Genomic DNA, 27,887 nt, shown 5'->3' with positions numbered 1-27,887 from the left:
TGGGGAATTGTCAGTCAAATTGGTGGCTCGCAAGAGAGGATTGTCATACGATGATCAGGAGTTCAGGACAAGTGGTGATACCTTGTTCTTTCTAAAGATATGGAGAGAAAGACATGGCTATTAGGAAAATAAAACCGTCTAATACCCCAAAAAAATCTCTAACTTTAGCTCTTATCCCAATTTTATCTTTTGTCTAGTAAAGAAACTCCAATTTTAGGTTATATCTCAATTTGATGCTAAATTTTTTTTGTCTTATAAAAAACTTTCAACTTTAGGTTATGTCCCTATAATTCTGCCCTAAACTTTTTTGTCTTATGAAAAACCTTAAACTATAGGTCTTGTTTCAATTGTACCATCTAATGTAAATTTTGCCTTAAAATTTTTACATTCTCATGAAAAACCACAAAATTTTCTTTGAGTCACAGATATGCCCACATTAATCCTCCGTCCAAAATTTCATGTTAACAACTAAGAGATTGAAAACTCTCAAGCACAAGCTGTTCGAGTGTCCCCAGCATGAGCTTTCCGACTGCGAGAGATGAAACATTCCCAAACATGATAGATCAAAGATTGAGTGCAAAATCACTAGGGGAAGTTTTGACAAAGTGTTAATGGAAAGTAGATTTGGAACTCAAATAAAAGTTGGTGATCTTTTACGAGACAAAAAAATTAAAGTGAAATTGAAACTTGACCCAAAGCTAATATTTTTTACAAGACAAAAAAAAAATTGGTAGAATTGGTACTGCATCTAAAGTTGGGAGCTTTTTTTGGGACAAAAAAATGTTTATGGTAGAGTTGAGACATGACCTAAAGCTGAGGGTTTTTATAAGACAAAATGTAAAATTGGGACACAAGCTAAAGTTTGAGGTTTTTAGGATATTGGGCCAAAATAAAGCATTTAAAATGGATTGAATTGCACAACAGGATAGGGCTGGATAAGTTTTCATTATTTATACAACTAACCTTTCATAACTTGAAGCACTTTAAGGCTCTGTCTGTTTCACAAGAAATGAATGATTAGGAATATAATTTTAAACGATAGCTTGTATCAATTGAAATGATTAGTCAATGAAAGATATTTTCATTATCGACAATAGTTTATGTCTAAATATTTTCGTTGGCAACAATGATAATTTTCATTCATTCATTTTTGTAAAAGATACAAGCGATCATTTTTGAAAAAAATATTTTCCAAATAATTTAATTTCTGCAAAACAAACTCAACACGATAGTTAATGCTTGATTGAATCTTGTTGAATTGTTTCTCCATAGACATTACTTAGGACATCATACTCTTGCCTGAAATTCTCTTGAGGCATGAAATGAATGATTCCAAGATTGTCTACTATTGCGGATCACATTTCTTGAACTCGGTATCTCTTCATTGTTCCCCATTTCCGCTTCAGACTCCAAGAGCATTTTCAAAGTTCTACGCCATTAAAAAAGATCACCAATTTTCTTACTATTAAATCCTTTCAACACTTAGCTGATTTAATCCATAATTTTAGCTAAACTCTCCTTACTTTTATCCTACCTCTCTCTTTCTCTGTCTACACACTTCCAACAATAACTTTCCGAACATAATTCTGCAAGAGCACTCCTTCTTGGTGCTGGCAAAAGAATAGCATGTCAAACCTGTTCCTACTTATTTCACTACTCTCTCTTCTCATCTTTCATTCTTTCATCACCGCATCTGAAATTTTGCCGTTCCACAATGGCCGAGAAGGCGAGTGGCGCCTCCTCCAGCCGAGCATCGGCATCTCGGCCATGCACATGCAGCTCCTCCGCAACAACAAGGTCATCGTGTTCGACAGGACGGACTTCGGCCCATCCAACATCTCTCTCCCAGGTGGCCGCTGCCGGTACGACTCCAACGACACGGCCTTGAAAGTCGACTGCACCGCGCACTCGGTTTTGTACGACGTGGAGACGAACAGCTTCCGTCCTCTTATGGTGCAAACCGATACATGGTGCTCATCGGGTGCCGTGAGTCCGGGTGGCTCTCTCGTTCAGACAGGAGGATTCAACGACGGCGATCATGCCGTACGCATATTTACCCCGTGCAATGCCGATTCATGTGATTGGGTCGAGTATCCTGGTTACTTATCTCGACGTAGATGGTACGCGACTAATCAAATTCTCCCGGATGGTCGAATTATTATCATTGGCGGGAGGAGGGAATTTAACTATGAGTTCTACCCGAAGAATGAAGACCCTTATTCTGCTTCTTCGGGGTCTTTTTGGCTTCAATTTCTACTGGAAACTAGAGATGAGAGTGAGAACAATCTGTACCCTTTTGTTCATCTTCTTCCTGATGGAAATCTCTTCATCTTCGCCAATACAAGGTCGATATCTCTAGATTACAACCGCAACAGAGTGGTGAAAGAGTTTCCTCCGATCCCCATTAGCGATCCTCGAAACTATCCCAGCTCGGGCTCGTCGGTCTTGCTTCCTATCGACGAGAACAAGGCCATTGAAGCGGAAATCATGATTTGCGGCGGTGCACCGAGAGGTGCGTTCGCAGAAGCGGGCCGAGGCAATTTCGTGAGAGCAAGTTCTTCATGCGGGAGGCTTAGGGTTTCGGATGAAGACCCTAGATGGGTAATGGAAAACATGCCGATTGCTAGGGTCATGGGCGATATGCTTCTTCTAGCCACTGGAGACGTCATCATCATCAACGGCGTGGAACGCGGCACTGCCGGCTGGGAGCTCGGCCAATCGCCGGTGACTAGACCAGTCGTTTACCGGCCGAATGGGAACCCGGATTGGAGATTTTCGGTCATGTCAGCTTCTCCGATACCGAGACTCTACCACTCGTCAGCGATTTTGCTAGCGGATGGGAGAGTGTTAGTCGGAGGAAGCAACCCGCATAGATACTACAACTTCACCAATGTGGAATATCCCACTGACTTAAGCTTAGAGGCCTTCTCGCCGCCTTATCTATCGATCGAGCACAAACCATTTCGGCCTCAAATTTCATCCGTGAACGAGATTCTGATGCTCGGGCAACCCTTTTCGCTCACCTTCTTCGTGCCCCTGTACTTGTCCGAGAACTTGCTATCCGTAAGGATTGTCGCTCCTTCGTTCACCACGCATTCACTGGCGATGAACCAGAGAATGGTGGTGCTCAAGCTGGTCGGGGTGTCGCGCTTGACGCCCGATTCGTATCAATTGACTGCGGTCGGGCCATCGACGACTGAAATCGGGCCGCCGGGCTATTATATGTTGTTTGTGGTGCATGCTGGTATACCAAGTTGGGGGAGTTGGGTGAAGATACAGTGAAAGTGGGTTGGGATGATGTTTTGGTTTTGCATCAAATAACAATTTCAGGTCTGAGAGAGTGATGTGTCCTTAGAATGGTGCAATTTTATCAAAGAAGATTGTGTTCAACGGGAAATTGCCAAAAAAAAGGCATTTTCCTTTACAAAATTCATTTACTAAGCGATGTGGTAAAAACACCCTTCCCCTCACATTATTCTCTAATTTTCGTTACGGTTTGGATTTTGCCTAATTTATGAGATTAGCGATTTGTAATTATTAATCCAGAACTTGCTTGTCTAAAGAGGGCTTTCTCGTCATGAAAGATAGTTAGGCATTTTTTTTATAGTACTAAATTATGGTCTAAATTGAATCGCCTCATCACATGCTATTTTAACAAGTCATTTTTTATATTGGCCATTTTGCAAGTAATTTTTTTTGGTAATATCAAGACTAGTTCACAAAATTAATATACCGAGTAATACAACATTCTGTAATTATGTTCAAGCAATTTACTTGAAAAGCCTGCCGTATCATTTAGTAAATCAAATCTGTAAGTATGTCTATGTCTAGCGTGTTTTCTTTTCTTCTTTGTAGAACAGAAACCTCAACCATGAAAATCGAGAAAGGAAGGAAACAGACTGGTATGGGCTAACGTGTCCGTAAGGTGTGGGAGAGAAAATTATCCAGGTTTCATCAAAGAATTAAATTTTCCTCTATCCTTAATCGGGGAATCACCCAGTGTAAACTTGACCAGAAATTTACATGGGCAATGCCATAATTGTAATCCGATAATCACAAGTCTCGGTTCTTCCAGTTAGGATGCATCAATTGCTCATTTTCAGGTAAAAAAAAAAAAATACACTATATATATTATGACCTTGAGACCTTCGAAAACATTAATATTGTTTCATTTTCTGGTACAGAACACCGACATGCACTTGAGTCACCGTAATCATATGCAATGTGCATGGCCAGTGTGCACATAGACTTGTTCTAAGGTTAAAAGTCAAAAGGTAGTACCGTGTTCATACTTAGCATATAGAAAATTTGGCAAGAGAGGCAATTATTTTATGGGATCAGAGATAGATATTTACTTAAAGTTGCGGTGACCTATATGCTTTAGTGGCTAAGCAGTTAATTAAATCAAAGGGAGCTTTCCAAGCAAGCACGAATTGCATGACAACTCCCCCAAAAGTTTCTAGATGATGATGGACAATTCAATCTTTGCCCCCACCCTCCTCCTCCTCCTCCCACGTTAGGTGGACCATCTTTTGATGTCGTGGAATTCTCTTGACAGAATTTGAATCTATAGATCGAATGCAATAATAACCATTGATTTTGTGGGAGTTGTAAAGATGAATGCAGCAAGGCTTTCCACGAAATTGCATTCAACGAAAATTTCTTGACAATTGAGAAAAAGGGGCCCACACGGGAAAATCTAATATATAGAGAGAAAAATAACCATAAATGAACTAAGAAAGATGTGAGGACTTTGATGGTGATATCATTGGAGGCTGATGTAGCTAGCTTTAGAGATGACTTGTGTAAGGGATTGGATAGTAATTGGCATTGCTCAAGGCAATGGACCGTCATCCAATTGCAATCAATATGCTTCCCCAATTTCTTCTGCGAATACAACAGCTATATGGTGGCAGTTGTCCATCTGCGCGCTTCGTTGGAAAAATCATCGGAGACATTGCCTACTCGATTCCAAATGAATTAAAATTCTACGAAAAAAAAGTGGCTTCAAGTGCAATGACCGTCATGAGATCCTAATCCAAACCAAGCTCCTTCTATTCAGGAAGCTCCTTCTATTCGATTCCTTACTCATAGCTTACCCTCTTTTCTGCATTACATTTATGTTTTATTCCAAGGAAAACTGTTAGTAGAGAATAGCATTTCCCCTCGGAATTCACATGCATTGACAAGAAAGGAAAGCAAAAGTAAAGGGGATAAAGCTGAAATTAGACAATTTCGAGTGGGGAAACTTTTTACCTTTCTAGAAGTTTGGGGAACAGTGTGAGAACGGAAAGACTCAGGGTCGTCGTGATATCAGGGTCAATCTCCAATGAACTTTCTATGAATTGATGCCAAAAGTAAGAATTTAGTTTCGGCAATTGACTATAAAGCATATTTCAATTTTTTGTTTCCTTTTTCACCAATTCCTTGTAGCAAATACACAAACAGCAAGCTAAATTCAACAAGAAGATTTTCGGGTCTCCAGCCTCGAGCACTCAATTTTTAGCTGCATCATCGTTTGCCAACTTTTCCTTTAGGCACAATTAGGGTTTTTTTTTTTTTTTTTTTTGTGATAAGCCCCTCGATTTATTTGATTTGGTGCAATTATAAAGCAAATGCGAGCTTTGCATCGCAAAACTAAAGTGACAGAATTTGACTTTCTTAGCAATATATAGAAAAGTCAAAGGGGCGCGGGGTGTAAGTAAGGCGGAGGAGGGGTGGATGCTAGCCCTCCGCCACAAGCGAATGCTAAAGACTTTTATTAAAGGTCCGATGACCATTAAATGATGGAACTTTTGAATTAAGGATCAACGAACCATTGTCACCGCTATGCCTTGGTCCAAATGGTGGTCAAAATTGACCCTCTTAAAGGTGTGATTAGTAACATTTCTATTCAAAAATTATTCTAGAGAACGGAAATAGGAAAAACTATTTATGTTCTGAAGAACAATTTTTTAACAGAAGAACATGTTTGGTAACTATACAAAATTTTTATTCATGAAATAGAAAAAAAAAACAGAAACATGTTTGGTAAATTTGTATAATTTTTTTAAAATTTTTACTTTCTTTTTCTTTTTCTCTTTGGTTGGTCGCTGGCTACCGCCGTGGCCGACGACCAACTAGGTGACGTTCGGTGAGCTCGCTAGAGGCTAGCCTGGCCTTGGTGAGCCTCGCCCAAGCGGCGCGAGGTTGGCCTCACTCTGGCCTGACGAGGCCCGGCCTCACACCGGCTGGGGAGAGCAAGCCTCATGTGGCTATGCGAGGCTCGGCCTCGCCAGTGGCTGGGTGAGCTCGGCCTCGCCGAATCTGGGCGAGCTCAAGCTCACCTAGCCAAGGCGAGGCCAAGCCTCGCCGGCTCAAGAACGCTCCAATAAGGTTGCCGACTCTTGACGGCTAGTCATTGATTATGGCCGAGGCCAACAACCAGCCAAAAAAAAAGAAAAAGAAAAAACAAGAAGAAAAAAGATTTAAAAAAAAAAAAAAGGAAATAAGTTTTGTGTTTTTGTTCTTTTGTTTCTTCAAAAAGTGTTCCCGAGAACATTTAAGTTTTTCTTGTTTCTTATTTCTATTCCCGGAATAAAAAAATAGATTTTGAACAAAAATATAAACAAACGTGTTTCTGTTATTTTTTTGTTCCCGAGACAAAATAACAGAAATTGTGTTCTAGGGAACAAAAAAAGAACACAAACAAACAGGCCCTTAACGGCGGCTTGGGTCAGGTTTGGACGAGGACTAGTATACTTTCACCTCGTCACAAGTAAAAGTGGGTTGTCTTCCGATAGAGAGACGGTGGTGACTACGCTTCAACAGTTGTGGCACCAGGCTCTTGCAGCACTTTACAACAGTTCATACGAAAATTACTCGACCGAACTTCAAGGTGTTTTAGTTTTAAAAACATGTCCCGCCGAATAAATGTGCTCCAATTATAGCATGATTAGAACAGTCAGCACCAAACAAACTCTAACAATAGTTCATTACATGCGAGACCATTGACTTTGTTACATTAATAAAAAAGAACAAAAAAGACGGATTTGGACGTTTCCCCATTTTAGTCATGGCATCAAACGCGTCGAATATGCAAAGATCAACATTAACACTAGGGGTCAGCATGGTCCGGGTTGGTCCGGGCCACCCCCTAACCCTAGGACCAACCCGTACAGTGTCGGTCCGCAATTTTTAGGACCGAGGACCGACCCTATTGAGCCTGGGACCAAGGACCGGACCGACCCAATGGGTTCGGTCCTGTTCCTGTCAACCCGGATCGATCGATAATTTTTTCGTCTTATTTTTTATACTCCCTAAAAAAACAAACCTACAAATTCAAATTACACATCAATCGATAATGCGGCATTATGCAACTAAACTATAAATACCAATACATATTTAGCAAATTTAAGATGACATAATAATAGAAATTTCGTACTTGCTAACGGCTCATTGAAATATGGGATAAGATGGAAAGTTTTTGTAATTATCTATTTTAATATTCATAACACCATATGCAAAAGCGTTTTCCTACATTTGATCATGTAGAGTTCACTCAACCAAAAATGAGCTTCACACCACTTGACTAGCAAATCACTATAGCAACTGCAATACTACTCTACTCTTCAAAAACTTCTACCATTTAACACAAATTGAAAAGCAAAGTGCAGCTGAAATTCATTAGTAAAATACAAATAAACCATGAATATATAACTTCACATCTTGTTAATTCACTTGAACTTCTAAACACCTAAAAACAAAACAAACAACACATAATTAATACTCAATAGAAGTTTTAAATTGAAATTATTATTAGTGCTATTGATAGAATATCTCAATATAATATAATATAATATAATATAATATACATTTTACTTAGATTTGAATATATAAAATAATTAGAAATAATATAATATAATATAATATAATATACACTTGGTTCAAGGTTGGACCGACCCAAAACTCTTAGGATCGAGGACCAACCAACGCACGCATGTTGGTCCCGAAATTTCAAGACCAAGGACCGACCAGGTCCCCTTGGGAACCGGACCAGGTCCAACAGGGTTGGGCCGGTTCGGGATTCGGTCCAAGGTCGACCCTAGACCGCTGCTCACCCCTAATTAACACAAGTGAAAAAAGAAAGAGAAACGTGTTCATTAATTTACTAGATAACATTATAGTTCTGCCTCTACATGCTTACGTTGTCGCACCGTCGCAATACACACATTGGTTATGCCAGTAAAAACTTATAGATTTGATGTCACATTCAATAAATATTTATAATATATGTATATGATGTACTCAATGTGTGTGGGCCAACCCCTTGAGCAAAATGCGACAAAAGGAAATAAAATCCATGGATTGACCCCATCGTCTTCATCCCAAAAATACTACGAAATCACCCCAAACACACCTTCAGCATCCAAGTTCACTGACCAATCATAAAATCCTATTCAATAAATAGAACATATTGGGTAACATGTCAATCGTTTTATTTTAATTTTTTTTTATTTCTTTTGTTAATATCTCACTCTCACTTTCAGGCTTCTTAAAAAAAATTAACATTTCATCAACTCAAATCAAAGTGCAAAATTTCGTCATTTTTTTTCCTTCAATAAAATAAGAAAGTCCACACCGGTTAATTTGGCGCATTGTCATCATTGTTTTGTGAGGGTGGGGACGTGAAATCGATGCTCCGCGGACACGTGCACGACTCCAATTTCCCCTCCGCTCCTCTCCATTTGGCACGCTACCGTTAAAAAAAAAAAAAAATTCGAGGAGGGGAAAATGGAAAATCAGAAAGCCACGCGGAGCCCCGCCATTGGCCGACGGCCGCGATGGGGAGGAGAAGGAAAAATCTTAAACGACGCGCAGGGGGAACGGGTGGGGGCCGTCGTCGGCTCCCAGTCCCTGTTTCGTAAATACCCTCGAAGTCGAGGCCCCTTCATGTACCGCCCGTCGTGCACACGCGCAGGCGAAGGCAACCCCGCTAAGTTTTCCCTCCTTCTCTAGCTCTCCTCCCCCGCGGCTCCTTGACTCCGCCCAATTTCCACACGCAGTAGAGAGAGAAAGTAGAGAGAGAACTGCGCGTGACGGTGCGGGGGAGGGTGATCGAGTGATCGCGGGAAGCGAGCGATTCTAGAGAGAGAAAGAGAGAGAGAGAAAGAAGGAGAGAGGGAGAGGGATTGAGGGAGTCGTGTTTGGAGGGGGTGGGAGCAGATGAAGCACATTTTCAAGAAGCTCCACTTGGGCCACAACCACGACCCGGGCCGATCCAACGAGCCCCCGCCGCCCGCGCCGTCGCCGACGCCCGCCCCGCCCCCCGATCAGCGGCCGCCCGCCGGCCAGGGCGCCGGGAACGCCCCGCCGAGCCCCCTCGGGCTCCCCGGTGCCCCGGCGGCCGCTCCGGCGGTTTCGGCGGCTCCGGCGGCTCCGGCGGCGGGCGATCGGTCCGGGGACTACATAACGTCGGAGGAGGACTTCCAGATGCAGCTGGCGCTCGCGATGAGCGTGTCCAACTCGGAGTTCCGCGGGGAGGATCCGGAGAACGATCAGATCCGCGCCGCAACCTGGTTGAGCTTGGGCGGGCATCCGAGGGGCGATGCGGGGAGGAAGAAGGATGAGGTCTCGGCGGAGACGCAGTCCAGGCAGTACTGGGTGAGTTTGGCGGTGTAATTGTCGCGGCTTGGTGGATGAATTTGGTGGATGAGCTTGAATTAGGAGGTTTTGACTAGGGCTTCTATAATCCTTTTGTTTGATATGCTCGGATGTTGTAATTTTTATGTTTGGGATTTAATTGATTGCTCACTGTTATGGATAAGATGATACTGATGCTTATATGGATCAATACTTGGGAGTCTTCTTTCCATTTCTGAATTGGGTAAAACTTAGGTCTTGTTGAACCCTTCATTCTGCTTCCGGTGCTGGCATTCATCTGGCAATTGTGCTCAGTCTTGTTAGAGAGGCATGCATATGCATGAAATCTAACTCGCATGACGAGGGGAATCAGAAAGAGCTCATTGTTTCCTCTTCATCTGACTCTGTTTTCCTTAGGTTTCTAAATTTATTTGAATGGTGTATCTACTCAGTGTGTTACATGTGCTGAATTGCTGGTAGCATGTATGTGTACAGGCTGTGGGGTTATGACTTTCAATTGGTTTCCTTCTGGTGGGGATTTTGAATGGTATTACCCATACGATTCAACTGGAAGACTCAGAATGGATTTAATATAACGATTTTGTATGACTTTTTTTTTCCCGGTCGGGATGAGTTTGTATCACCTTCACATGGCATGTAGCTGCAATGACTAGTGTTTCTTCCTTGGATATGTTCCTTTCAACATCTTTGAGGTTAATAAATTTTTCTATATCTACAATGGTACTGTTATCTTATTTTTTTGGCTTGACAAACCCATCTCAGCTGTTTGTAAGATCCCCTTAATGTAGAATTGGATAGGTTCCTGTTATTCTTTTGAATTGTATGATTTTCCATTTGCCAATCTTGGAAGCCATAAAACTTCTGTCAATCCTTCAGGCACACAACTGGCTCTAAGAAAGTACTCCAACTTTCTCATGCCGCTATTCTGCATTTGTCTACACAATGCTTCTCTATGGTTTGCCGGTGATTAGACTAATTTTTAAACTACTCTTCCCGTATCTGGGGACTGCAGTGTATGTTCTATATTGCATTTAAGAAGTGCCTAATTGGTTTCTGTTCACGGTTTTTGTGATGCTTTACTGGTCAGTACGCCCTCTTGTGAGAGGTGATCTGTTACATTCTTCTTACTTTGGTTACTATTATTTACTTGACATGTCTGACGCTGATGGGTGTGCTCCTTAGGGCTGGGTGCACGATTGAAATTCTGGAAAATGACTTATCATGCTTAGCTCTTGCTAAAATTTGTGATCGATTGATCCCACCACATAATAAAATTGATTGATGTCTCCATAAATCTTATAATACTAGCTAAGTTTTGAAGAAATGTATGGTCCTTATCTATTATAGAATAGAACACTGCACTTTCTATAACCTAATTGGGCTTGTGGAGTCATAGAAAATTTGGTCAAATATGCGTATCTCTTCATTGGTGTCGTAACGTATGTTGTGCTGCAGTTTCTTTGTAATTTCCAGAAACAGAGGAAGGATAGTTACATCATCACTGGTAATCCCAGACATATGCTTCAAAATGCAAGTCAACTGTAAATAGTGAACTAAGTGAGTCTACTAGTTAAGTACCTCTTCTTTGACAAGTGGTGTATCCTGTTCTATTTCTTATATGACAAACTGTAATGTCACATAACCTAGGTTACTACGGGTACGGCATCATTAAACATCTTGATATGCTTCATGCTTGGTTTTGTTCTGCAGTCATTACTTGTATGTCGGGCTTCTTGGTTTCTGCCATTTTAAAATAAACCAAATGCGCTTTGATGCAGGAATATAATGTGATTGATTATGAGGAGAAAGTGGTGGATGGATTTTATGATGCATATGGCATCTCCACTGAGTCAAGACTTCAAGGGAAAATGCCTTCTCTAACTGATCTCGAGACTAACCCTGGGAGTTCTGGCTTTGAAGCTATAATAGTTAATCGCAGAATTGATCATGCTCTTGAAGAGTTGATGCAAGTCGCTCACTGTATAGGATTGGACTGTCCTGCTACTGAGGTTACCGTTTTGGTTCAAAGGCTTGCTGAACTGGTAACAGGACATATGGGTGGCTCAGTGAAGGATGCTAACATTATGTTGGCTAGGTGGATGGAGAGGAGCACAGAGTTGAGGACATCTCTTCAGACGAGTGTGTTGCCAATTGGGTCCATAAATGTTGGCCTTTCAAGACATCGTGCTTTGCTTTTCAAGGTTAGCTTTTACCACATCTAAATTGGGCTTTAGCAGTTTGTGCTTGTCATCTTCTGATAGTGGAGCTTGGGCAATTGGTTGATGTCATATTTGAAGTTTAAGTTTTGTGATCTTCTGTAGTCATGGCACAAAATACAATACTTCAAAGTGTTCTGGATAATTGATGATCTACTATCATGAATAATGAGAAAAAGATTCAGTTTCCTGAAGTGATAAATTTTATTATGTGAAGGTCTTAGCAGACAGTATAAATTTGGCTTGCCGACTGGTGAAAGGTAGCCATTACACTGGCGAGGAGGATGATGCTGTAAACTTGATAAAGTTGGACGATGAAAGGTGCTGGTTGGCTCTTCTTCTCTTATGTTATTGTAATCATATAATTACTTACTGTGGTGCTTTCTAGATTTTTTTTTGGTCACTGATTGTCAGTATCTTTTTCCTTATGATGGGTTTGAAAGGGGCATACTTCTGTGCAAATGAATTTTTTCCTTAAGATATCGAGCTTCCCCGAGGATGTGGCAATTTAATTTGCACATGTAATAATCAACTTGAGTTTCTCAAGATTCTGGAATTACGTTAAACCATAGTTTATGCACATGCTTATACTTTTATTTATCTTAGTCATAAATGCCTTTGTTGCTAAGAGAGAATAGGTCATATTTCCTGGCATTAAGAGGATACCTGCCTATTATGAATAAGCAACCGTCATGGATTTCTGAGATGAATTTGTCTGTGCTACCTTCTACTATGCAGGCGAGATATCTAGTGGGTCCTCCTTTTGCTTATTACTGTTACTTTTAAATTTAGCAGAAATAACTACAGTGTGTGCATATATTTTGTATTTCTTCCAATAGGAGCTCTACGATGTTTATCATTGCTTAATTTCTCTTTTGTAGCTTCTCGTCATCGTATTTTACCATTTTTAAGTTTGTAGACCAATATATAGTACAACTTAATTATTTTATTTTTTATTTTTACCAAACAAAAAACTTAATTAAAATTTTTGTGTCCCTTAGGCTGCAATTTAATGTGTCCTGGTTGCAATACTGTGCTTACTTTATGGTTTTCCATCCTTGGGAGAATTGAGATGCAAAGGCAATGGAGCTTCCTGTTCATTTAAAAAACTATATGTATTTCATTCTGTCGTAAACATTTTCCAAATTAAAATTCATGAACATCTCCTGTTAAGGAAGAAAAAAAAAACTGACATATATCTGCATTTTTTACGTGGATGTTAATTAGTTGAGGTTATGATTTCTTGATCACGGCCAGTTAATGTGATCATCAAGTTGTAGCACTTATACCTTGATGTATAAAGCATTTATCTCTCAGGGCCTTCCCTTCTCTTTATATATAGTCTTTTAATCTTTAAATTTTTATTCACTCAAGAGCTTGAAATGCACAGACCTTGTAATATGTGATATAGCATAATACTAATGGTAATGGTTTTCATTTTCTCTACCATGGGGATTTCATATGTGTGTTTTTGATTCAGGGAGTTTCTAGTTGATCTCATGGCTGCCCCTGGGACGCTTATACCAGCTGATTATTTCAGTGTCAAAGATAATAAGCCTTACAATGCGAATATTAGTAAACTTCCATCTTTTCAATCGCCTAATGACTTGGGAGTTGTTCGTTCAAGGCCAAAGCCTTTTGGTGGTGAAGGAAGCAGCCAAAGTTCAGTGATGGAAACTTATGCTTATGTAGATAGAAAATCAAGCTCTAAAACAGCAGAATCCTTCCCTCCTTTCCCATTTGATAGTCATGATCCTGGTGTTGGTTCTTCCAGAGTATCTGGTGGTACAGCTCAACGGTTGAATATAAATGTGGTCCCACAGAGCAAAAATAATAGTTCAGAGGACCCCACAAATCTTTTTGCAGATCTCAATCCTTTTGCAATTAAAGACTTTGGCAAAGCCCCAGTGGGAGGCAACGGCACAGAAACCAAAATCAATGAGATGCCAAGACAGAAAAATAACCCTGCTCCTGGTCGGCCTCCTGTTCCATTGATGCCAACAAAACGGCATCCTCTCAATGAAGTACCAAGAAAGAAAGAATATGGTTTTAAGGAAGGTCTGTTCCCAAAAAATAATCGTGAACCTAATCCTTATGATGTGTCATCATCCATTGGCAGCTGTACAACTGATAAAGTCAATCCGGACGGTTTTAAGTTACCTAATAATTTGAAGCAGTCCACTCAAGAGAGTAGCGGGGCCAAGTTGTCAAACAAGTCAAATCAGTTGATCAAACAGAGCAGTCACTGGAATCCTTTCAGTGATAATAGTCCAATGTTGGGATTTGGCACAGGTCAGTTTGATATGATGCCTCGTGAAGAGCGCTTGAATGCGCAAGTCAGGGAAGACCCTCTTAGGACTCGGGAGAATTTGCAAGATGGCGTAGCAGACTCTCAAAGAGGACGCGATCGACATGAAATTGGTTTTCTTGATCCAAAAAAGTGCACTAATGACAGATTCATGGACAAAAACTTCGTGTTAAGGGATTCAGAAAGCCCAAGCTCATCAATTGAGAGTAATACAAATAAAGTTGATCAAGTGCTTGATGATGTTGATGTTGGTGATGAGATTCAGTGGGAACATTTGGTCATTGGTGAAAGAATTGGACTAGGTATTGCTTTTGATCGAGTCCCTGATTGGATACATTAGTTTCATATCCTTATGCAGGTCCATATATTAACTAAAAGAGAACAAGACTCATGGATACAAATATGTTGATCCTGTTGCTGCATTTTTATGACATTTGTTTAGTATCATGAGATATGCTTTAGTACTATTGTAGTGCCTATTATGCTCATGCTAGCTAGCCATGTAACCAGAGATGAAGTGCATGTCATCTGAGAAAATTTTTTATATGGCAATCCAAATGTAAGCATAATTGCAGTAGTTATTATAGAATTGACAGCAGTGTTTTCTTACTGAATTGCATTTTCTGTTTATCATGTTACAATTTTGTGTTCTTCTGAACAGGTTCTTATGGAGAGGTCTATCATGCTGACTGGAATGGCACGGTCAGTTTCAAATATTTCTGAATTCTCACAAATTAAGAATAGGCATTCGATTACTTACTTGAAGAGGTTCTTTATTTTTAGAAGTATGACTTCTATTTGTTTGAATTTATGGAATGTGCATATCCATTGGCTCCTTATATATGACTGCTTTGAAGCAAATGATCATCCTTGAGTATGACAATTGGTCTTTGGGTCAAAAGAAATGACATTTAGTCCTGCTTCAGTGTTCTTCTTTTGCGCTAATGTTTTAGATTTATAAACTAAGCAGCTAGCATTGAATAGTGACATCAGATATAGTATCAAAATCTGGCATTTCAACCTAAGTCGTGTAAAAAAAAGCACCAGAATTTGTACCTTGACATATATACATGACTTGTTTGACTGGTGTCAACCATAATAACTAATTGCCCATTGCTCGTTCATGGCCTTGTCTTGCTACTCTCTCTTTTGTATTTTGGATAAGCCAAATGGCCTTTATCTTGGCTCCCTTGCTACTCTTTTATTAGGTGCTGTCAAGATTCTTTTTTTATGTTAGCTCTTCGGATGCAATCAAATCCTTACTGTGAAGACTGAAGAAGTTAATAAAAATAGTCACAATGAATATACTGTTACAAAGTCTATTTTTGTGCACTGCTAATTTGCAACTCAATTGAAACCCATCCATGTGGTAGAAGCACTTTAAACACTGGGTTGTTTAGGGTTTGTTGTCTTATGTTTTTTTTTTTATTATTGGTAAGTGTTTGTTGTCTTATGTTCATATACTTACATATTAAGAAATGGGAAGAGAAGCAGCAGATGACTCGTTTTCTCTTGTTAACATCTTCAAAAGATCTGTATGCGTTTACTATCAGTATTTTGCAATTTAGACGTTACCTTTTGCAAAAAACTCAGTGGTCATGTGTTTTTAGTGTTTAAAATTTTATGATATGCCATGAAAAATAAGTTAAAATGCATTTTCAACTCTTAACATCTTGCTCGACTTCCTCGTTCTGCAGGAGGTGGCTGTGAAGAAATTTTTGGATCAGGATTTCTCAGGTGCTGCTTTGGATGAGTTCAGACGAGAAGTAAGCAATAGATAGGTCTTTGATTTGTGCTTTTCATCTTCTGGTTCCTTTTCTTTTTGGACCAAAATCCTCCAGCTTTATTAGGAACTCGAAAATTGTAAAGAATAAAATTTGGAAGAACATTGTAAAGAAAAGAATAGCACAGTCGTTTGCTATACATGATGAATTCGCAATTTGCTTTTCTGTTGATTTGTTAGTTTTGGCACAGAGTTGCCGATTTGATCTGCTTGGTGCTGTGAATAACATTGAGACATTCAATTAATGTTCTTTGCATAAGATCTGAATGGCACACAAAGTCTGATAGGTGAAAGCAAAGAAGAGAGAGATTATGTCACACTTCGAGTTTAATTATGTGTATCTATATGTATTTTTGGAAAGATAATGAATTAGTGTGTTCAGTAATTGTTTGTTTTCTTTCGTGAGAATAAAACTGAAGATGAACGAGATAAGCTTTTCCAGTATAGTCAGCTACTGTAAGATAAATTCCTATCCACCTTTTTTTTTGGGTGCTTCTGTGTCAAGGTTGCAGATAATGCATAGACAATGTCATCAGAATGCCATTCTTTTCATGGATTCCAATCTGTCCACATCTAACTAAATGGTTGTGTTCATCAATTAATTTGTTTGTTTAATTTGCTTATTTAGCAAGAAAAGAAAGGAGGACTAATCAGAGCAATGAGTCAAGAAATGCTTTTCCAATATATTCAGGAAGATAACTGACCATGCATCTTGTTCATCTGTTCCAAGGTGCGGATAATGCGTAGACTGCGTCATCCAAATGTCGTTCTTTTCATGGGTGCTGTGACCCGTCCTCCACATCTGTCTATCATTACTGAGTTTCTCCCAAGGTACAATGTTTTGTACTTTAAAATATCTTGCTAGGATGGCGACATCAATTGTTTCTGGGGGATGCCGCTCATTTATCTGCTGTTAAAGGGGTGTTATTATTTTGATGGCATGTGACAATCTCACTTTGCTGTCTGATTTTTACTGTTGTTTACTTCTCCAGGGGAAGCTTGTACAGAATTATACATCGTCCTCAGTGTCATATTGATGAGAGACGTAGGATAAAAATGGCTCTTGATGTGGTATGAAATAATTGGTCTCCCTTCTCTTTGGTGTTGGAGATATAGAGATTTCTTTTTCTGAAATTGATATAAGTGCTTGTGCAAATTTTACAGGCAAGGGGAATGAATTGCTTGCACGCAAGCGTCCCAACAATTGTTCATCGAGATCTGAAATCACCAAATCTTCTTGTTGACAAAAACTGGAATGTCAAAGTATGTGAAATTTACCAATGTTGCATGACACTTTTTTGACTCCTTTAAATAACGAATCAAGCTATTCTCTTGCCTGCATATCATTTATCTATCTCCTAGGTGCTACAAATGTCTTGCTTCATCTTTTTCTCTTCCTCTTGAATATTCCATTCCCTCACTGTGGGAGCACCTCGGATATGATTGTTAATTGACTAATATTTGCCGATTCTGGAACAAGTTTTATTTCTCGTGGACTCTTGACTTTTCATTCTCACTCTTCACTGCCATACATGTACTTACATCTGAACAGTGATGTGGATGATTCTTGATTAACCGAACTTGCTGATGTGATGCAATTTCCATCGGAAATGTGCTCTGAGCTTGATGTAATTGATGATCAAAGTGCTGAGGTATAATATTGTTTGCATCCACACTAAATTCTACCATTGTCCAGGTCTGCGATTTTGGGTTGTCACGTTTGAAGCACAATACTTTCTTGTCATCCAAGTCTACTGCTGGAACGGTAAATATGCAAGCTTTCTGGGAAATTGTTCTTGAAGAGTTTGCAAGGATGGAGAGAGAGTTATTTAACTATTTTTGAAATAGAGAAAGACATTTGAATGGTTTCTACTAATAGCTTTCATTGTAGTTAAATGGACAATTAGCAACTATAGAGGAAATGAAGAGAAAACAATGGGAAACTTCATTTTTGGTGATTTGGGAAGTAAACTTCTTCTCCAGTACAAATCTTGAACAGCCAGATAAGCAAGTATATAACGTTTCAGCTTGAGAAACTAAAAAACATTTTGCCAGAGCATTACCAAACAATGCACTAGGAGTCTTGAGACTTTTTTTTCCAGATTTATTTTTATACAAGGATTGCAAAGAAACCATTTCTGATGTTTCTCAAGATTTTGAGCTGTTCCTAATGTGAAGTTCTTGATTGTGTCAGCCTGAGTGGATGGCGCCAGAAGTTCTCCGCAATGAACCATCGAATGAAAAGTGAGTTGTGCATTTCTAAGCTAGCTTCAATAGTTTTCTCTGGACTAGCTTTCTTGAGCTCCTGTCGCTTGGATTTTGCAACAGTAAGCCTAAATGACTTCAATTTTGACATGAGCATGCTCTGATCGTATGTTGTAACAATAATATTTGGCCTTGTTTTTCTAAATGACTTCTGGTTGAGTGAATATGTATGTTGATTGTGTGTTGATGCTCAAAGACTAGGATACAGAAATTTGGGAAGATGGGATTTTATTTGATCAGACTCTCTTCTTGGGTGTGACTGTCAGGGAAAAACAGTTCCGTAAGAGAACTATATTATAAATTTTATTCGTCCTCTATATGTGCTGATATTGCAAGTGGTGCTAAAAATGGTATAGTTAACCACGGTGCATCCTAGTCATAAACTTAAGCTTTAGAAGAAGCAAGTAATTATTCAATGTCTCGTGGGTTGTGCAGATGTGACGTCTATAGTTTTGGAGTCATTCTTTGGGAGCTTGCCACATTGAGATTGCCTTGGACTGGGATGAACCCAATGCAAGTTGTAGGTGCCGTAGGTTTTCAAAATCGCCGCCTTGAGATCCCCAAAGAAGTTGATCCCTTGGTTGGGAAGATCATTTGGGAATGTTGGCAGACGTAAGAAAATTTTGAGCACAGATAACATGAGCACTCAAAGGTTATCCTGTTGAACTATTTTCTCATCATTTGTTGATGTCATCTTACAGGGAGCCAAACTTGCGGCCCTCTTTTGCAGAGCTCTGTGTAGCTCTCAAGTCCTTGCAGCGGCTTATGATTCCTTCTCACTTGGACCAACCAAATGGACATCTGGTGCGGGACCAGCAAAACTCTTCTCTTCCCCTGGAGATTCAAGTAAATTCAACACCTTGAAACATCTTCACCGAGTGAATAAGAAGTTCATGGCATCACTTCACTGGTATGGTGGCATTAATCAATTCATGATAAATGTATACTAGAGGAAGAAAGAAGGAAAGCCTTGTAGGAGAAAGGTTTCATGCTGTACAGTAATCTTTCTGCTCCTGCAGAGAAAGACTGCAGGTGGCATTTTGTACAGTTCTGCATCCGCAGTTTCTTTTTGGAGTGAGGGATTGAGGATGTGATGTACAAGTGTATATACCTCTTTAAAGACAAGGGGAAGCTGTTACTATGAAGTACATGTCTCTTGCAATATAGATTTCTGATCAATGATTGGATGTAACTGAGGAATAATTTGTTCGGCGTGAGTTTGTATAAAGTGGTTTGCCCAATTTTCTCTCCTTATGCCATCTGATGAGTGCTGCTTGCATATCTGCTTATTAATCACGGGGTATTGAGGACATTAAGAACTATCGGTTTAGTCCATTGAGATTTATGATCATAATGATTCACTATTTTAACCCTATGCAGGAGAGAAATGATGAATGTGACCGGATTGCCGGCAGAGTGAATTAATGCATATCTCGGTCATTAGACAATGGCTTGTCTCTGCCTAATTTTATATAACGACTCTTTTTTTCTCAAGTTCAACTCTACCGAGATTATAATGGAATTCCTTGCATGTTAGGTTGTTTAACCGGTTTCTTGTTAGTTCAATACAACACAAGGCAGCAATGATAATGGATGTAGGCAAATGGAACGACCTTCTTACATAGATGAGAATGCCAGTTTGCATATTCTTAATCTATCAAGTACTGTAGCTTTGCTTCGTTCCTGAAGCTTAACACTCCAGCAATGATAAGGTTGACAATAGGTGTTTCCAATGCATTGACCGCGGCTACTGGAGTTATTCATTTCCTTAATCATCTTCTCCGCACAATTTTGTTTTTAAGCAGTCTAGGAGTTCTGGAGAAGAACATTATTGTAACTCTTTTCCAACCTCTACAGTGTCGTGTGCATACATAATAGTGCAGTATTTCTAATCTCTAATCTCTACTCTCTGCACTCATTAACAAGGAAAAGCCAAAGCCCTTCCATGAAATCCTCCTCCGAAACTCTTCCACATGCCTCTGTCTTGAGCTACTTACAAATCAATGTCTCCTTTTGTATACTGACTTGGTGGCTATTACTCAAAAGACAAATCCAACGACGCATTCTGTCTCTTTGCTCCAGAATCAAAAGTAGTCGGTCACAATTCCCTTGGGATCTGTTGTTCCATCGAAATCTTTATCACTGACATTTATCTAGTACATGTATATGAATGGAAGCTTTTGTGTCGACCAATGACCCAAGCGTTGCTCAGATGAAAATGCCAATTATTTGACTTGCACAGATAGGCCATTCTCTCCAGCCATAATAAGCAAGCAAGGACGTTGGAGTATCTCCAGCTTTGAGTTTTCACCCAATTAAAAGAGTAACTTCGTCCAGAAGCCCAAAAATGGAAATGCAGCAATAAGAAGCCGCACCAGCAATGGCGTTTCCCTTACCCTTCCTATCCTACTAAACTTTCCTTTCTTTGACTGCTTTGATCGCTTCGACGGCACGTATGGCTTTTGACTCCTTTCACTCTTAGGAACCTCTCGTGTCCCTGCTTTCTCATCGAGTTCGTCCCATCCACCAAATCTCGGCCTACCTCCGCTGCCTGCCTTGCTATATGAACCATCTGTTGTTGCCCACGACTGATAAGCATTCCTCCCATGGGCAGAACCATTTTCTTGTTTCCCTCCGCTTTTTCGGCCTTCGCCTCTGGGATTCACAAATGGTTTTTTCTTGGTTTTAGCCCGGGTACGAGGTTTCCAGCTATCTCTTTCGCTCGTCTCTCCCCACACTTTCTCAAATGCCAGGGACAGCAATGTCTGTCCCAATGGAACTGCTAAGGCCATTATGAACGCATTTGGACCAGTGCCTAGGAGCAATGATATGGCAATGGCCGGAAACATCCACCCAAACGCTCGTAAAACCTACAGGCAGAGAAAATTCAGCTCCGGTAGCAAACTACTCATAGAATTTGACAAAATACACATGAGAACCAATGAAACTCACACATGAAGATTTGGAAAAACAGAACAAGTACACTATTCCAGCTAAAAGCAGCGCATCGTGAGAATCACCCAAAGTTTGCTTGGATCCTTCATCAATGATTCATAGACCAATTGATACTATCACTAACCATTACTATGATTCTAAGCTGACATTCCCAGGTCGCCATTGAACAAGCAGGACTAGTTATACGCTCAAAGGACTGCTAAATTCATGAAAGATAATAAGAAAAACAACTCTAAAAGTTTTCATTCGGTTCGACTGAAAGGCACAGAAAGCGCAACAAAGAAGCCAGAACGCGATGATCCACAGGCCATTCAACCCTACTCTGCCGAAAATGCCTCCAGATTATCTTTTTTGAATACATGACAACCCAACTTCTCCTCAGCCTCAGCATGAAGTTTCCAGCCAAAACTCCACCCGGCAAGGATGAAGTTTCACCGAAGAGCGCGATCGAATACCCCAACAAAAACCAGCTCCCGCAATCTCAAAATCAGTTCTTTCGCAAAGCACATCAGATCAGGACAGACCACAAGCCAAAAGGGAAAAAGCCATCAAACGCTTCCAAACGCAGTCGATCAACGAGTCACTCGTGCGATCACCAAGCGAGAATTGGCCGCAACGCGATTACCTTGAAACCCCAAAACTCCTCGTCCCCATCGAACTCCAAGCCGCCGTCGCCTTCATCGTCGTCGTACCCAGACCACCAGACCCTCTGCTTCCTCGCGCCGTCGAACCCGAACCCGCCGCCGCCGCCGCCGTCGTCGGCGTCGTAATCGTCGTCGAACTCACTGCCGAGGCCGAACGCGGAGCGTCCGCCGGGGACGGGCTCGGCATTGGAGTCCCGTCGGGGAAGAGCGCCGGCGGAAGGGCGCCGCGAGAAGCGGAGGAGGTTGGTGGAGCCGGAGTGCGACGGCGAAGAAGAAGAAGTGTGGAAGAGACTAGCGGTGGTGGTGGTGGTCGGAAATGGATGAAGAAGATGGCTTCTCATTTGTTCAGTGGCTGTGTTCCACTAGTTGCATTTGGATAGATATTCTTCTCAATTTTTCCAATTTTTTTCGGATTTAGATTTCGGCCATTTTTGCCAAAAAAAAAAAAAGAAAACTTCAAAAAAGGCATGAAGGGCCTTAGTTCTCTCAAATAAAAGTCTAAAATAAATATTATTTCAAATAAGAATATAAAGCGATAAAATCATTTTATCGACGGTTTTATGAGCTTATCAAATATTTAAGAGATTTGCAAGTGGGGTTAGTCCTTATATGTTGATGTATAGTTAGGAGGCCAAATTACTGTCCAATCATTAAGGGTAAGACTCTAGGGAGAATTAGCCCAAAAATTACTTGACTTGATGTGTTTATGGATGACCTGAAGTTAAGCATGCATGGAAGTTACACCGAAGGGATACATATGAGTGGTTGAGGTGAAGCGATAATATTACTACTAATTTGCCATCGACATTATAATACTAGTACTCTCCATGCTAGATTTGATGACGAGTAATCATAATGGTAAAGGATTAGAGGGTTTTACTTACAAAGTCATAAACTCACTCCTTATTTTTCGACTTGTAGGCATGAAAACATCGTATCAGTTTTGGAAGAGGAAATCACGTTAGAGAAAATAGGAGTTTCCCCTGATCTATGTGGAAACTTATAGTATGGTGTAAAAAGGAAAAACGGCCTGTAGAAATAGGGCTTGTAAATGAACTATTGTAATATAAATTAACGTGTTATGTGTGAGTCTTCCGGCTGTTATTTGTTTGAGGAGTTATATGTTTACATTTCCACATGTGCATGATAACAAGATAAAAAGAACCGGGACGACAACGAGTCTAATACGTCGTGAAAATAACCTTTGTCGCCCATGACCCTAGAGATAGGGCTGAGGCCGTGACACCTAAAACCTTAAAGTAATATCCATTTTGGATTTTTATTTGAAAAATTATAAAAATTTCAAATAAAAACCTAAAGTGAACATTATTTCAAATAATTGTTTGAAGTGGTCAAACTATTTTAAATAAGAGCCTAAAATGACTAAATTATATCAAATAAAGACTTTTGATCAATCGGTGATTATTTCAACTATCAAAGATGGTTATTTTAGTAAAAAAATTATAAATATATTTTGCTAATTTTTTATTTTTATTTTATTTTTCTCTTCCTTTCTTGACCATTGCCGGCATCACCTAGGCATTAAGTGACCCCTCACCTAGGTTGTGCAGGCGAGGGTGACCCTCCCCCAAGCCAGCGAAGGCGGCCCTCTCAAGCGACATTCACCATGGCTAGCAAAGGGAAGAGAGAAAAAGAAAAAAAAGGGGAAAAAGGGGAAAAAAAAAGGCAAAGTTTTTTAAAAATTGAAAGACGAATATGCCCTTAGACGAGCAAGATCATGGCCTTTTTCTAGATTGAACGACTACTTAGGTCTTTATTTAAAAAAATAATGACATTTTAGACTTCTTTTTGAAACAAACTCCATTGCTTTTGTTCCACAACCCCCCCGGGTTTCTCACTCTGGGAACATAAATCACAACCGAGTAACCCAAATTCGCGATTTCGACTTCTCTTCTTTGGTTTTAGTGTACTCTAAGAGCACCATTGCAGGCGACATGCTACTGAGGAAACGAGGTGAACCTCCATTACCCACCCATCATCATGATCTTGTCACGTCGAATCAGTACTCTATTATTTGACATATCATTCGATTCTACTTATTATTTTTCCTTCCGATTCCTTCTCCTTTACGAATCTTCTGATGCTGCAGGAACAGTTACGTGCTTGAGCTCCCAATGCAGTAGAGTTTATACTGCTTCCAAGAAGTTCTCGTCGTTGAATCTGCCTCCTCCGTGGCACAGTGCGAATGCCGGTATTTCCTCTTTCGTTGAAGCCACGCATGAAGATTCAAGAAAACTTAACGATGTGGGAAAATCAGTCGAGGGCATCTGCAGTATCTTGAGAAAGGGTCCTTGGGGACCTTCCGTGGAGAGCACCCTTTCGATGCTCGACGAAATGCCGAAACCAGAATTGGTCATCGGGGTCTTGAGGAGAATGGAGGACTTCGATCTAGCTCTACGTTTCTTTCGCTGGGTCGAGATGAAAACCGACCGAGCTCATTGCCCGGAGGCGTACAACGCGCTCCTCATGGTAATTGCGAGGACGAGAAAGTTTGATAGGATGGAAGAGATATTAGAAGAAATGAGTCTTGCTGGATTCAGTCCATCTAACAGCGCGTGTGTCGAGTTGATCTCGGTTTGTGTGAAGTCGCGGAAGCCCAGAGAAGCTTTTCAGCTGATTCAGATGATGAGGAAGTTCAACTTCCGGCCTGCGTTTTCAGCGTATACCACCTTGATTGGTGCTCTTTCTTCTGTTCAGGAGTCTGATCTCATGCTTACTCTCCTTCATGAAATGCAAGAGCTGGGTTATGAAGTGAGCTTACATTTGTTTACAACCGTTATCCGTGCATTTGCACGGGAGGGCCGAGTCGATGCTGCCCTTTCTCTGTTGGATGAAATGAAGAGCAACTCTTTTCAAGCTGACATAGTTCTGTACAATGTCTGCATTGACTGCTTTGGTAAGGTTGGTAAGGTGGATATGGCATGGAAATTCTTTCATGAAATGAAAGTTCATGGTATAATGCCTGATGACGTGACATATACCAGTATGATAGCGGTCCTCTGCAAAGTGAATAGATTGGATGAAGCTGTGGAGTTATTTGAAATGATGGATCGCATCCGGGATGTCCCCTGTGTGTATGCCTATAATACATTGATCATGGGTTATGGATCAGCTGGGAAGTTTGAGGAAGCATACAGTTTACTCGAGAGACAGAAGGCAAAAGGGTGCATTCCAGGCGTGATAGCATATAATGGCATTCTTACTTGCCTAGGGAGGAAGGGTAGAGTGGAAGAGGCGTTGAGGATTTTTCATGAGATGAAAAAAGATGCGGCTCCTAATCTTATAACATATAATGTCCTGATAGACATGCTTTGCAAGGCAGGGAAACTTGAAGCTGCATCTGAAGTTAGGGATGCCATGAAGGAAGCTGGGTTGTTTCCTAATGTAATAACAGTTAACATAATGGTCGATCGCCTCTGTAAGGCTGAAAAGCTTGATGAGGCTTGTTCTATATTTGATGAAATGGATCGTATGGTCTGTACCCCTAATGCGTTTACATTTTGTTCGCTAATCGATGGCTTAGGAAGACATGGCAGAGTCGATGATGCCTATAGGCTTTACGAGAAGATGCTCGATTCAGGTCATGTTCCAGATGCAGTCGTTTTTACCTCCCTCATTAAGAACTTCTTCAAGTCTGGCAGGAAGGAGGATGGACACAAGATATACAAGGAAATGGTCCGGAGGGGCTGTTCTCCTGATCTGACACTTTTTAATACCTACATGGATTGTGTGTTTAAAGCTGGTGAGACAGAGAAAGGAAGGTCTTTATTTGAGGAAATAAAAGCTCAGGGATTTACTCCAGATGCAACGAGTTATTCTGTTTTGATACATGGCCTTGTGAAAGCGGGTTTTGCCAATGAAACCTATCAATTGTTCTATGCAATGAAGGAGCAAGGTTGTGTTCTTGATACCCGTGCTTACAACTCTGTGATTGATGGATTCTGCAAGTCAGGTAAGGTTAACAAAGCTTATCAGCTACTGGAGGAAATGAAGTCCAAGGGTCACCAGCCCACGGTTGTTACCTATGGGTCTGTCATTGATGGGCTTGCCAAGATTGATAGGCTTGATGAGGCATACATGCTTTTTGAAGAGGCTAAAGCGCAAGGAGTGGAGTTAAATGTTGTAATTTATAGCAGTCTTATTGATGGCTTTGGTAAAGTGGGTAGAATCGATGAAGCATACTTAATCATGGAAGAGCTGTTGCAAAATGGTTTGACTCCCAATGTTTACACTTGGAATTGTTTACTTGATGCGTTGGTGAAAGCTGAGGAAATAGATGAAGCCCTAGTTTGCTTTCAATCCATGAAAGACCAAAACTGCGATCTCAACCATTTCACTTACAGCATTATCATAAATGGTCTCTGCAAAGTTAGAAAATTCAACAAAGCCTTTGTGTTTTGGCAGGAGATGCAGAAGAAAGGTCTGAAGCCAAATACGTTGACCTACACGACGATGATATCAGGACTTGCAAAAGCTGGGAACGTTGTGGATGCTAATGGGCTATTTGAGAGATTTAAGGCTAGCGGCGGCATACCTGATTCTGCCACTTGTAATGCCATAATAGAAGGGTTAAGCAGTGCAAATAGGGCAATGGATGCATACTCACTATTTGAGGAAACTAGGTTAAAAGGTCATAAGATTCATACAAAAACATGTGTGGTTCTTTTAGATGCATTACATAAGGCTGAATGTCTTGAGCAGGCAGCAATCGTCGGTGCTGTTTTGAGAGAAATAGCAAAGTCTCAACATGCTTCTAAACACTGGTAACATGTTATAAGTTCATCCCATTGCATCCTTGAGTGCCACCATGCAAAGAATAGGACTGATTATTGGAACCATGGACATTGCCAAGTCTGAGGACTCGTACCTGTTCCAGGTGTCTCTTCCTGGGTGAGAAGAGATCGATGTAAGTTCATACGAGCAAAGTTAATTTATGCTAACAGCTGCGTATTTTTCCAGGTTTAACTTGGTTTTTAATGGGCTCGGAGGGTTTAATTTCTGTGTTCTGCGATGTGACAAAACTGTAGTGCAAAACTTCCATTTTGTGATATATCTCTTGTTTTAAGGAAGTGAGCTCATTTTGATCTGCTGGTTCTTGCTCTGATATGAGCCATTTGACCGTTTGACCTGCAAGTTATGCTTGGATGTCAATGACTATTTCTTAAGAGAAAGGATTTGCAGATTTAGCAACCTTGTTAGTTTTCTGCTTTAGTGATGGCAATTATGTGCCCAAGAGACAGGATTTCAGCAAGATATCTGTTTCTTTATGGTACTATTTCCTTTTTCTTACGAAAATTGATCCAACACGGTATCTGTGTTGATGTACTAATTAATCCTCGAAAACTTGGTCTTGATTGCTGCAGCATTCAGTTGTGAACTTGACATGAATGGCGAGGTTGTGATCTCAGGAATGATCGTGACGGGTGAGAAGATGATCCACAGGCTAGGGGAAGTATTTGTTAGGAAGACGGAAAACCTATATCAGCCCAGCCCCTTCTCTCTCTCCTTTCAGCTGCCTGGCCCCATTGATCCCGTGCAGTTGAACTTGAACTTTGGCAGAGATGCGATTTTCAAGGGAGTCGTGAAGAAGCAGATGAATGGTTGATCTGGAATCTCGGATTTCATAGTAGATGTTGGCTTGATGATGGAAGAACTGTTTGTGTTTTAGGAGCTTGTTGAGGGAGGCTCTTCACTTATGCTTTGAAAGATGCAAACTTCCTTAACCGCATATCTACCGCTCTTTCTGTGTTGTCGTTCATCGTGTTAATTACCAACAATTTTCTCTTGAAGTACTGGATACTCCAGTTATTTCCTTAATTGAATATGTCGCCTTTCACAGAAAATCAGATTGCACAAAGAGATTTCATCTAGTTTTGATCAGAGGTTAAGTCTTTCTATAACATGGCTTTTTTTGGTTGCATGGACGGGTCTTAACTGAGAATTGGCTCTAATCACTGTTTCAGCATAGGGTTTGAGTCAACCTGCTTAGGACTTGGTAGGTGCTTAGGGTAACTAGGATTGCCTTTTACTAATACATAAATATGTCCTGGAGA

The 27,887-nt window shown here is 40.5% G+C and overlaps 4 protein-coding genes across 5 annotated transcripts; 3 read left to right on the top strand and 1 right to left on the bottom strand.

Moving 5' to 3' along the window:
- The first annotated feature begins 1,626 nt into the window (after positions 1-1,626).
- LOC104430738 (aldehyde oxidase GLOX) lies at positions 1,627-3,282 on the top strand. Its single transcript, XM_010043465.2, has one exon. The coding sequence runs from the start codon at positions 1,627-1,629 to the stop codon at positions 3,280-3,282; it is 1,656 nt and encodes a 551-aa protein (XP_010041767.2).
- Positions 3,283-8,963: 5,681 nt separating this feature from the next.
- LOC104430749 (serine/threonine-protein kinase EDR1) lies at positions 8,964-19,464 on the top strand. Its single transcript, XM_010043474.3, has 13 exons — positions 8,964-9,642; positions 11,421-11,843; positions 12,076-12,179; positions 13,339-14,468; positions 14,828-14,868; positions 15,864-15,932; positions 16,680-16,780; positions 16,942-17,020; positions 17,114-17,212; positions 17,646-17,714; positions 18,144-18,193; positions 18,650-18,826; positions 18,916-19,464. The coding sequence occupies exons 1-13, from the start codon at positions 9,205-9,207 to the stop codon at positions 19,076-19,078; spliced, it is 2,943 nt and encodes a 980-aa protein (XP_010041776.2). The 5' UTR covers positions 8,964-9,204; the 3' UTR covers positions 19,079-19,464.
- A 346-nt stretch (positions 19,465-19,810) lies between these two features.
- Positions 19,811-22,170, bottom strand: LOC104435001. The gene is made up of 2 exons (XM_010047835.3): positions 21,795-22,170; positions 19,811-21,084 (listed from the first exon to the last, which is right to left on the bottom strand). The coding sequence occupies exons 1-2, from the start codon at positions 22,152-22,154 to the stop codon at positions 20,530-20,532; spliced, it is 915 nt and encodes a 304-aa protein (XP_010046137.2). The 5' UTR covers positions 22,155-22,170; the 3' UTR covers positions 19,811-20,529.
- Positions 22,171-23,644: 1,474 nt separating this feature from the next.
- Positions 23,645-27,677, top strand: LOC104430772 (pentatricopeptide repeat-containing protein At3g06920). 2 transcript variants are annotated; one of them, XM_018868363.2, is made up of 3 exons: positions 23,645-23,787; positions 23,924-26,740; positions 27,198-27,677. In XM_018868363.2, the coding sequence occupies exons 1-2, from the start codon at positions 23,769-23,771 to the stop codon at positions 26,599-26,601; spliced, it is 2,697 nt and encodes an 898-aa protein (XP_018723908.2). In that variant the 5' UTR covers positions 23,645-23,768; the 3' UTR covers positions 26,602-26,740; positions 27,198-27,677. The 2 variants fall into 2 exon arrangements, with proteins under 2 accessions (XP_018723908.2, XP_039163727.1); XM_039307793.1 differs by having other exon boundaries at positions 23,924-27,103.
- Positions 27,678-27,887: the final 210 nt, after the last annotated feature.

This window comes from Eucalyptus grandis, chromosome 2 (assembly GCF_016545825.1).
Source record: "Eucalyptus grandis isolate ANBG69807.140 chromosome 2, ASM1654582v1, whole genome shotgun sequence".
Classification (NCBI taxonomy): Eukaryota; Viridiplantae; Streptophyta; class Magnoliopsida; order Myrtales; family Myrtaceae; genus Eucalyptus; species Eucalyptus grandis.
The sequence above is the reverse complement of the archived record's forward strand: the minus strand, read 5'-3'. Positions and strand labels throughout refer to the sequence as shown.